Source organism: Dermacentor variabilis, chromosome 2, assembly GCF_050947875.1.
Source record: "Dermacentor variabilis isolate Ectoservices chromosome 2, ASM5094787v1, whole genome shotgun sequence".
Lineage (NCBI taxonomy): Eukaryota > Metazoa > Arthropoda > Arachnida > Ixodida > Ixodidae > Dermacentor > Dermacentor variabilis.
In genome coordinates, this window is record NC_134569.1 from 48,378,334 (window position 1) to 48,389,975 (window position 11,642).

An 11,642-nucleotide genomic window follows, 5' to 3' on the forward strand; every position below is an offset into this window, starting at 1 on the left:
GCCGACGTCCTGAAACACGCTGCTGTTAGTAATCCAATCAAGACAAGGGTTCACCGGAAGATGGGGCCTCGATGTGGTCTGCAGCGGCCGAATGAGGGAAGCCTCAAATTGGAGCCGATGTTTCTAGATGGGGTACTTGCCTTCGTCTGGGCAAAAAATAGGTTCCCTGACGAAGACAACTCTTCTTGTCGAAACAAAGGCTTCTGACTGAGCTGTACTTGTGTATACTATTGGGATATTCGTTTTAAATACAGGCGCTGCGATAATGACAGTTAAGTGGCACGGGCAAGAAGGAAAGACAATGACGGTGCACTATACCTTCCTTGTCTTTGAAAGAGTTGACCAGCTCGCCCTCGCCACACTACACAAGCCTTCCTGACATCCCTGGTCCAAACCAGGTCAAACTTATCTCTCGTATGCGTCTCTCTTACGCACTTAGCGAGAGCATAGAAGAATCTTTCCAAGATCAGTGCTAAACCTAACCAAAGCCAGGGTTAATAAGTTAATTAAGTTAAGCGCAGGCAAACAGTTTACCGACACCACCCTTCAGCACAATGCGCATGCGGCGCAAGATACCCTGATGCGCCACACACAATATGCAGCTCATCGCTCGCAACTCTCCCACAGCACTTGACGAAATTCGCCAGCGAGGCTCTGGGCTAAGGGCTTCTATAAACACATCCACTTTATTAAATGAAGTTTACTCTCTTTCTCTCTCGCTGTCTTATGCGCGTCACTGAAGCTCTATTGTTCCATTGAGCTGCAGTTGTCCTGACAAAAAACAAGTTTCCTTGTCGAAACATTGGCTCCAGCCTGAGATTTCCCACTTTTGACGATTGCCGATAGAAGTATCTTACGGTGTGCATTTGTCTTTAAAAACGGTGAATGCCTCCAGCTAAGTCTGCCGTTTCAAAGCATGTCCAGAGCTCGGTAATTAAAAATTAATTAGCTACTTAGTAACGCAATCTTCGCATTTTTTTCTCTCGCGAACCCTGTCCGTATGTCAGCGAAATACAATTGCAAATGACCCCTCCGATCTCCTCTGGCTGTCCCGTTATATGATATCGTTATCATCATCATCAACAAGTTAATGACTATGGTAGGAGCAATAGCATTTCGAGAGACCTTCACTTATACCTGTTTCTTGTCAAACCAGTAAGGGAGGGCCCCTTACTATGTATGCAACGTTGTTATCTAATCACATTATACAATCCTCTACCACGCTCAACTGCGATTCAAAATATGGCTCAGACATCGGTTAAAAAAAAGAAGAAATAGCCGTAACAGAGGCTGATTTCTGCAGGCATGTTATCGCATAGGTGTTTCCAGGATCTCTTGCTCTGCATAAATAGCGACGGCAGTGTGTAAGCACTTAGGAGACGAGACATAGCGAGGGCGAGGCGCTTCATCGAGGAACAAAGTCCTCGACGGGAACCATTTGGCTAAGCACTATCCGATGACCCGACCCATTAGCCGGTGCCGTTCGTAGCTGTGCAATTAGAGCACTCGATATTTTGCGAATGCTAACAGAAACTCTGAACGCGCATAGTGCACGTCTTGGTAGTCGGTGTATTAGCATTTGTTGTATGCAATTCTGGGCGTGCGAGCCTCAGATCTTGTTGATGTTCATTTTAACACAAGGAACGTAGCCACGAGAGGGACTTGTCACATATGGGGGACTGAAATGAATAAAAAAATTCCAAAACTTGCAAGACAGAGAAGAAAAAAAAAACATTGAAAAGGACAATAATTAATGTAGAGTTACAACACAAATTTGGTAAAAAGAAATAAGGGAAAGAACACTTGACAAAGAAAAGAAATGATATTACAGCAGGAACGGCATCCCTATTAACGTTATTCAGGGTCAGTGTATTTGTGAAGTGCTGCGCGAATTGCCACGTGACTTCGGTCAAAGCTCACAGCTTTAAATGATAATAAATTTGTAACATTCATCGTAAGCGCGTGTTGACGAAGAGGGAGTTGAAGGAAAATGTCCCACGATGGAGGTGGAACGGCGGCAAGTAAGTCGTCCATCGTTTAGTTATTCTTCAATACAAAATAAGAAAATTTCGGAGGTAAAGAGGTCGTACCATTAAAGATTAAAAGGAAAGAAGGAACAATTAACGAAAGAGACAGAAAAGAAAGTTCGGCAACACGTTACACGAAGCCGAAAGCCTGCTGCACACTTAGTAATGCATTAAGCTATACAACCGGAGGGCCAGACCTTGCAAGACATAACGAGCCGCAGTGTGAAGTACACGTGTGGCGCACTAGGTCGACCTAGTGTCGACCAGGTCGACCTAGGTACTGTATCCTTTTTGTGTGTGTGCGTGCTCTGTACTTGTAACGTAGTTGATTCATTGTTGTATAGCATTCGCTCTTTATATGTTATTTCAATACTGTTCCCCCCCCCCCCCCCCCCTTATGTAATGCCCGGTTAAGGGTCCTTAAGGGTTAATAAATGATGATGATGATGATGACAGATGCAAGCACTTTATGCACTACCGCAAGGTGCAACATGCTTGTCGCCAGTAAGTGTTACAGATGTACAGCACAAGCCGAACCCAGTTACGTTGTATCCTTTATGCAAGGGAAAGCAGCACTCCCGGTCGAACGCCTTGCTCCCGCCGCTTCGCACGTCGCACCCTATTTCTCGCTTGGCGAAGATCCTCGGCCGTAGTGTACTTCCGTGGCCTACCGTGCAATCCGATAGGTCCAGCCGAGTGTCCCCCATCGCCGTCTTTCACGTTTCGCAGTCGACTGTCGCCACAACCGCCGCCGCCGCCGCGTGACGTAAGCGACGATACACCTATTTTTCTGTCTGCGCACGCCGCTCGTTCCTCTCTCCAGCCGCCGCTCGCTCGGAGAAGGTCACGTGTTTTTTTTTTACCACTCGACTCGACACAGTCATTTCTTCAAGGCCATCGCGCAACGAGCCACTAGGGGCTTTCGCCTTAAAAAGATAAGGACGGGAAATTACAGCGAAAGGTGGTCAACGACGCTTCACATTGAAGGAAAATGCACTGACCCGGCTTTCCACAGGAGAAGTAAGTGCTCGGAAATCGACTGAAGATAATAGAGCGTGCAATCCATAGTACTTTAACAGTGAAATCTGTCTGAAGCGAGCGTTCGTCAGAAGGGCTAAAGATGGCAGAAGACGGAAAATATGTTCAAGCATAGGTAACGGGGCTGGGGAATCTGTTCATTAATTCCAGTTAAGATTTCCTTCTCATGTCCAGATATTTCCACGAGGTTCTTGAAGAGCAACTCTAGAGCTATTTGCCTTTTATATTTTACCACAAAAGCAATTTTATTCAACTATATGGACACTCCAGGCGCATTTCCACCATGGCTGTTGCCGTCGCCGTGACGTTCCGTATAAATCCCAACGGCAATAAAATCGTCACCGCGCGCCGTATATTGTATGTGCGAGTGAAAGCATGCGAGGGTGAGCCGGTGATCGCGGCTCAATCTTGCGCACTCAAAGGAGGAAAGAAGGGAGGAAGCGCGCCGCCTTCCGTCGAGCCCAAGGCTTTGGGGGAAGGGTAGTGTGCTCAAGAGGCCTCGTGATGCGAGGCTGAGTGAAATTGGTGAAGCCTCCGCTATCCATGCCCGAAAACGCAAGTGCGTAAGCGCGCCGTCGGTACTTCAAAGCGAACAGCACCGCCGGCGTCGTGTCATCCCTGCTGTGTCCTCTCTTTCAGTAAGTCAGCCCCGTTTAACGACAAAAGTGGTTCTTGACGTGCACAGGCGAATTTCTGTGCGATGACGACGACGATGACGGTTATTTATTGGCATTCCCTTTACCACAAATAATTTTACAGATAGCCACCTAGCCTGCTTGACCTAATCAGACAATATCTACATGCCTATCAGTTTAGTATTTTGCACACATCTACCTAATGGTTTCTTTCTTCCTTAAAACATCTTTATCTGTATCTCGATATTGACGATATTGACCACCTGGCGTCAGAGAAGACGCGGCAGAAGCAGATGTTGTTGCGCGCGCTGTTTCAAGAGTGTTGCTTAAAAAAAACCACAAGAACAAAAATAGCTCGTAGGGCCTCATGCTACACTTGAACGACTGTAGTGCTTTATCATCGGCGCCTCCCTAGTATCATTTCATAGATGGACAATAACCAAATGATACGGAGTTTCGAGTATCTATGCTCGTCCGGCAACTTCCTCCTGATTACGATAATGATGATCTCCAACGTAATCCGCTTGGAATCGGAGCGGCGACAAGTAGTTGTCTCGCCTGTCTACTTATGTTTCGCCGCATCGTAATGTAGCGCTCTGCATATCACTGCTTTAGCTCGCAACGTTACGTACGCGTGTGACGGTCGCACTCCTAACTCTTCCTTCCTTTAGAGCGCAGCTCTTAAACGCCCGTCCTTGCGGCGAGCGTCGGCGTCCTACCTAGTATCCGAGCGAACGAGCACAGCGAAAGATGAGAGGGAACGCAGAGTGCAAGGGGGGATGAAAAAAGCGGCCAGAGCGAGGAGAGTGTGAGAGGAAAGCGGAGGTGGAGGGTATGGGGGCAACGTGAGAAGAAAAGCGTAGTGCCGCGCACGGGGGACTTTGCGGCGACGATGACTACGAGATGGCACCAGAGTAGCGCGCGTCGTCTGTGCGGAAAGAAAGTGCTGCATGAGCGGAGGTATGTCTGCGGCGGCTGCTGTGAGTCGCGCCCACGCGCGTCACCCGCGCGCTTCGTATCGCGATCTCCCGATTAACGAGGCAGTTGCGCCACACTTAGCCCAGTTTGAAACGTGCCGCACGAGACAGATGGTCGGCGCCAGCCAATGTATCACTAAATGAAAGCGCGTATAGAGTTTTGCTTTAGGGAGTATCGTATCGTGGGTGATTTTTTTTTTTCGTTTCTCACCGATACTCTGAGCATCTGCTTGCTTACCTCGACCGCTCACGAGTTCACGCTTCCACCAGCTTCGAACCTCGGCGCTTCTGCATTAAAAAAAAAAGAAAACTTTTACGAGGACCATTGCGCAATCACACCAATATCCGGCCACCCACGTCTTTTACACTGCCTCGGCGATAGGCCCGTCTCATAACGCGTGGACGCCTTGGACTTTGGACTCGTCTAATGATGTGTACAGTTGCAGACTGGTTGAAAATTGAGCTTCTTAGTATACATTGAAAATTTTGGAGGAGCTCTCAACAACGGCATTCCGATTTAATGCTGGCGCATTAAATCAGAATGGCAATTAAGAGCGCGCGAACCATGTAGGATTTTGTTGCCGAAAATCCCTCACTAACAGGAATGTGCTGTGGAACGACGGCGCAGGTGCAACGGCGGTTTCCCGGGTTCCGCCTGGAGCTTCTGGGTGCACAAGGGCATCGTCACAGGTGGCAACTACGACTCGGACGACGGCTGCATGCCGTACCCAATAAAGGCATGCGACCACCACGTCAACGGCACCCTGGGACCCTGCGACAAGAAGATCCCGCCCACGCCGCGCTGCGTGCACATGTGCCGAAAGGGTTACGACGTCAGCTACAGGAAGGACAAGCACTACGGTGAGCGGCGCAACTTTGCAATTCGAACAGATGCACACGAAGCGATGCTGCAGAACTGGCGAGGATATGTGCACTTCGATGTGCTTGAGTGTCTGAAACGCGCCAGTTTCTGTGCGACACCTATAGGTGTCGCACAGAAACTATATATAGAATGCGTTGATGCATGCACAGCCTACTTCGCTTTCGCAATTCGATCTTGACTAGTCTGTCTTAAACTTAAATTGATCGCATATGCGGTAAATTAATGTAATACTATATAACTGATATCGACGGAATAAGTAACGACTCGCTAGGCTTACACATAACAGGCCCGTGTCCATATTAAGGAAAACCCGTTACCCTGAAGGTATTTGCAAGAGCAAGTATAATTAAGCGAATCCCGATGCTGGACATATTATTAGCGACAGGCAACGGCCAAATGAACGAAAAGCATCGCGAAATCGGCCCCTTAACTGTAAGTATTGCTGTTAGACGGAAGTTCATATTTTTTTATTACTCATTCGTGTTACCCGCGTGAGATAAGTAAGGAACAAAAAGGAGACATATCTACCACACACGTTGGTGGAGTGACAAAAATGATGCACTGACATCGCAGCGCTTGTGGTGTCTGTCTCATCTTGGTGTCTAGCTTTGTTTTGCGCTGACAACATTAATCAAGAAAGACCTGGGCAGTATTCAGAAGACTCTCCTACGCTATAATTTCTCGTAAGAGAAAGTTATAGCCAATCCTGTTGCTGGACGTATGATCAGCAAAGGCGGAAGACCAAAGGCATAGAATGCTCACGAATGAAAAAAAATTGTTCCGCTGGACCCTGGTCTGACTATATACAGGTTTAGTATTTATTTATTTATTTATTTATTTATTTATTTATTTATTTATTTATTACACCTTCAGGGCCAAGTGATATTACGGAGGGGAATGGTTACAGTCAGTATGAAGAGCAACATACAAACAAAAAAGAGAAACAAGCAGTATGCTGTAAAACGGCTTTGTAATGCGATGCTAGCTAAGCAATTCTTGTTTTCATTGTCAACTATGGCGGCAATGTGTACAGCAACGTGATTACGCTCTTCGAATGTTAGTGGTAAAAATGAATGTAAGAGAGCATTAGTTTTTCATGATGGAATACTAACCTTGTGACAATGGTCTAGCCGAGAAGACACATAATGGCAAGATCAGTTGATCGCGCGGAGAATAACGATAAAAGATGCGATGAAAAAAACCACAGGTGGACAATTTTACGGCGGCGTGTTAATAATGGTAGGTTGGTGCTAGATTTTATGCTGATCAACTACTGATCTTGCTTTCAAGAGGCGTGATCTAGCCAATCCTAAGCGTATCGCAGCTGCAAAGCGTCGAGTTTCAATGTGTTCCAACTATAGAGACGTTTGACCAATCGCGAAACGCTCTCACGCACGGTGCATGTGGATGATGACTGCGCAGTTTTTCGTGTTTGGATTGCCGTCTGTACAACGGTAATCCAAACAGATACAGAAAGAGAGAGCGGTTTGGATCAGAGAGCAAACGGGTATAGACGATATTCTAATAGACATTAAGAGAAAAAAGAAATGGCCCTGGGCAGGTCATGTAATGCGCAGACTAGATAACCGTCGGACCATTAGGGTGACAGAATGGGTACCAAGAGAAGGGAAGCGCAGTAGAGGACGGCAGAAGACTAGGTGGTGCGACGAAATTAGGAAATTTGCGGGTGCTAGTTGGAATCGATTGGCGCAGGACAGGGGTAATTGGAAATCGCAGGGTGAGGCCTTCGTCCTGCACTGGACATAAAATAGGCTGATGATGATGATGGTGTACAGACGGTGTACGTTGTACCGACATGTGCAGGATGACTAAACAAAGGGGTCGGCCCATATGGCAGCACTAATAAGAAATGTTTTTCTTTTTTTGCGTGCGCGCGAACAGGCAACAGTTCCTACTCGGTGCCGTCTGTGCCAAAGCTGATCCAAGCAGAAATCATGACCAACGGTCCGGTAGAGGCGGACTTCACTGTCTACGCTGACTTCGTCCACTACAAATCTGGTACGTGTACGCTCGATCGGCACACACGGGCCTCGAAGTAATGCCAGCCTTTGTCATTTTGAGATGAGCATAGATCAAGAATGGGTGGTGGTTGCCAAAATATCTCTGGACATAAAATCATAACCGGAAGCCGCCATTCCACACTGAAGAGCGGAAGGGTTCAGCAATGCAAACGTCACTTTAGATGTTGACAGATGATCTTTATAAACTCTTACCGTCCATCGGTAACCTATATACGTGATACTGACAGAAAAAAAAAATAATTCGCTTCTACTCAATGCAATTAAAATTCACACTAGGTCGTACGAATTTATGCACTATGCAGATATGTTTATTTGTGGGCTTCAATTTTAGTAAACTATGTTTTACACAATGTTCAGAGGTTATGTAGGCTTACAAGGAAAAAAGAATGCCCACAGGGATAAAAAGAAGACTACGTCACCACAGGCTTTGCAGAGCGACGTCCAAAGTATTTAGGAATGCAGTGCAGTTCCTTTGCTGCTAACCGCAGAAGTGCGACAGAAACCAGTACCTGTGACTGCAGAGTGACGTCACGATTTTCTGCGTATCCTAACGGAAGTAACGGAAGAAAGTATACGCAATAAAAAAAAATAGACGGAACGCTCTTGATCGTGTTTTCTGCGCGCAGTGGCGATCGTGTGAAGCCAATTAAGGAATCGCCAACATACTCGTCCTTCTCGTTCTACTTGCGTCACGCAGGCCTCCTTTCCGTAAATACTATAAATCCCGGCAGCCTTGCTCAGTCTTGTGCTCCTTTAAGTTTGTTTTCGACGGGCAACATTAATTGTTCGCAAGGACCGCGGTGGCGTCGGCGTAGAGCCACGTCGACATACGCACGCGACGCGGACCTATACGCTTTTGCGGATGCGCAGGCGTGTACCAGAGGCACACGGACCAGGCCTTAGGCGGCCACGCCATCCGGCTGCTGGGCTGGGGCGTCGAGGACGGCGTCCCCTATTGGACGGCCGCCAACTCGTGGAACACGGAGTGGGGAGACAAAGGTCAGTGACCCGATTCGACGCATTTCTTAACGTGCCTGCTTTTCCTGCCGGCGCGTATGTATACGTCGGTCCCGCGGAGACGTGAAGGGATTAGAGCAAGGCGTAAATCCTTTGCATAATCCCTTGCCGCACTTAATCCTCGAGTCCAGTTAACATGTGTACAGCGCACTGAGAACGAGACGCGTGAAAAAAAAAAAAAAACCGCGTGACACACAAGGTGGAGCGCTCGCGAAAGCGGTCACGAAACATAGCTCCCATGTGTGTCGTGTATATATGTCTTCTTGTACTATCTCTGTATTGTTAACTAGAGCCGAGTATCAACTATCTGATGTCAAGATTTCATTCTTCGGTTAGTTACGCATCTCGCGCACGTTTGAATTCTAAGCAGTGCGCGTCAGATGTAGGACAAATGACGGAAGAGTCTGGAATTATACCGAGACCAGAGTTCAGCGTACTATGATGTTTGTTATTCATCTCTAGTTGACAACAGGTATCAGCCTCGCTTGAAGTTAAACTTCGTATGGTTAGGCATGCTACTGGTTATCCGCCATCTAACAGTTTCCCAAGCGCGCTATTACATGTGTTGAAATGACAAAGTGTGTCGATTTGATAAAACAAAACAGGAACAAACAAAAAACAAACAAAGAAACGAAATCCAGATGCGTCGGCGGCTCAAACTTACAGAACTGCCTGATGCCTTCCGATCACGAGGACAGCGGTGTCAGGGCCGCTAAGCATCGTCGAAATTGAGAAGGCGCAGTCATTCATTGGCGTTACTGTAATGACGCCGGTTATTCCACGCTTTTCCTCATCGCGTTCGTCGGTGCGCTTTGTCAAGGTCAAGCGTTCTCATTTCATCACGTTGGCGTTCTTGTGAGTGTCGACCACGTGCTGTTCTTATAGCTACGTTTGCAACGTAAATACATGCGTATTTTCTTTTGCGATGGCCAATAAACTACGATGCCAAAAGCGCCTTGGATGCGCGTTCGACTGTCGGTAGTAGGTTCAGAACGGCACTGTAGGTCGAAGACCCGCTGTAGACACCAGAGAAAGGGAAAGTTAGAAAATGCTAGCGTCATTTGCTGTGTAATCGACACAGTTAGCGAACGCCCGTCGCGTTGCAGGTGCGGACTTTAGCCAGCGTCCTCTCGGACACGTCATGTGTGCGTGTCGTTACGTACACGAGGCACTCAACAAAAGTCTATTATTGAAACCTCTGCACCTTCATAATAACAAAGAAAAGCAATTACCATAAGTGGATCACAGCTGGGTGCTTTCTTGCATAATAAAATTGACTAGTTAATTACGCAGGCATGATGCTTAAGAAGAGCGAAGGAAAAAGGCTGAGTTTGCCCTAACGATTACGTTACAACGGTCGCTTATTATTCGTTTGAAAGCGAAAGCGATGATGTCGTTATGCGGCCAAAAGCGTGACCTCAAAAGATACCTAGCCGAGTCAAGATTCCAGGAGATAGAGCTGTAGAACAGTTATTACAAAGGGGTACACGAAACTGTGGCTATATGCAACTGTGCCACATCTACAAGAGCCAAGGAGTATAGCCTACGCCGTACCTGTGCGCCAACAACAACAACAACAACAACAACAACAACATGCAACTAAAGCCGAGCCCATATGAGAGGCTGCACTGCCAGGCACTCGGAAGTATTTTACAACTCCCTAAATGCGCCAGTAAGACAACATATGATAGATATGTCCACAATGTGCAGTTGGCTAGAACTCGGGCGCAACTACCAGCGTTCTCCAATGTTCTGCGCGAGATTCTAACTTTCTCAGGATCACACAAATGCACACATATCACGCAGACGCACAGGCAAATATATATGTGCAACATAATACTCTTTTGCAAACACAAATTATAAGTATCCCTTTAATTTTAATTGCGCTGTCAACAATTACAGTCAAGTAAAAAATAACACTGACAATTTGATAACGTTGCGGATTAGACACCGCCAATTTATTTGTGTCTCGAAGCTCATACTAGATCTCTCCATCGCTGTGTAAACAACGAGGCCGTCGTTTCAAACAGAACTCTTGCCCTTGGACCATTTCTGTTGAGTTTACCAAGTTCAGTAAAAAAGAAAGGAAAGAAAAGGAAAGAAAACTGGATGGAGCTCAAGCACCGGAAAGTTTGTTCTTAAACTTCATGCGCTATTACAAATAGAAATGGCGAAAAAAAGGAAAGGTACAAAAGTTGCACGTACATTCACGCATTCGTATTTTATGCCTGTAGTCAACGCTAACGGTGTGTAACACGCGCTTCCAGTGACGCCTTTTTCAAACTGAGATAACCTTTTTTCCCGAGCTTCGCTAAACTAAAGACGGGAGACTGTGCGCTCGATCAGCTGTAACTACAGGCTACGCTAAAGCGTGAGGCTGCACAGTATGCAGTTTAGGCCAGAATCAACCGACGCAGCACATCATCTCTTACCGCTCAAATACATTGATATCAAGGACGTGAGACTGTCCTCAGATGACTGACATGCGTGTTTCATTGATCGCAGGTTTCTTCAAGATTCTGCGCGGATCGGACGAGTGCGGAATCGAAAGCGACGTCGTTGCTGGACTCCCTAGGTACTAAAATTCCTCACGGGCATTTTCTTAGCCAACAAGCGCAGCGCAAGGTGCTCGACATCGATACGCATCTGTCGCGTCTGCTCACACACAGACCCATTCATTCTTTTTACCCTTCTAGTGATATAGGATAACGCAGGTTAATATTTGTGAGTAGTGTCGCCAATAATACTCGCGAAATAGTGTCTCGCTGTATACTGTGCTTTGCGTAATAAAATTGATGGAGTTTTACGTCACCATAGCTGCACGGTGGGCTGCGAAGGACGCCGTATAGAGGACTTTGGGTGGACTTTTGAGCATCTGGTGTCCTTTATCACGCATCATAAGGTAAGTCCGCATGCGTTTTTGCGAGCCGTGCTCATCAAAACGTCTGCTAAGGGAGTCGAACCGCGACCTCGCTCGCTCGGCAGCAAAAAGTCGTAAGTCGCTGCGCCATTCCTCCGGATAT

The 11,642-nt window shown here is 46.9% G+C and overlaps 1 protein-coding gene across 1 annotated transcript in view; it reads left to right on the forward strand.

The window, feature by feature from the left end:
• CtsB (Cathepsin B) overlaps window positions 1–11,430 on the forward strand; it is a 31,990-nt gene extending 20,560 nt beyond the window's left edge. The window contains exons 4-7 of the mRNA XM_075680428.1: window positions 5,306–5,538; window positions 7,463–7,579; window positions 8,473–8,601; window positions 11,125–11,430. Coding sequence (XP_075536543.1) covers window positions 5,306–5,538; window positions 7,463–7,579; window positions 8,473–8,601; window positions 11,125–11,201 — 556 coding nt within the window. The 3' untranslated portion in view covers window positions 11,202–11,430. The remainder of the gene's footprint in view (window positions 1–5,305; window positions 5,539–7,462; window positions 7,580–8,472; window positions 8,602–11,124) is intronic.
• The last annotated feature ends 212 nt before the right edge of the window (window positions 11,431–11,642 follow it).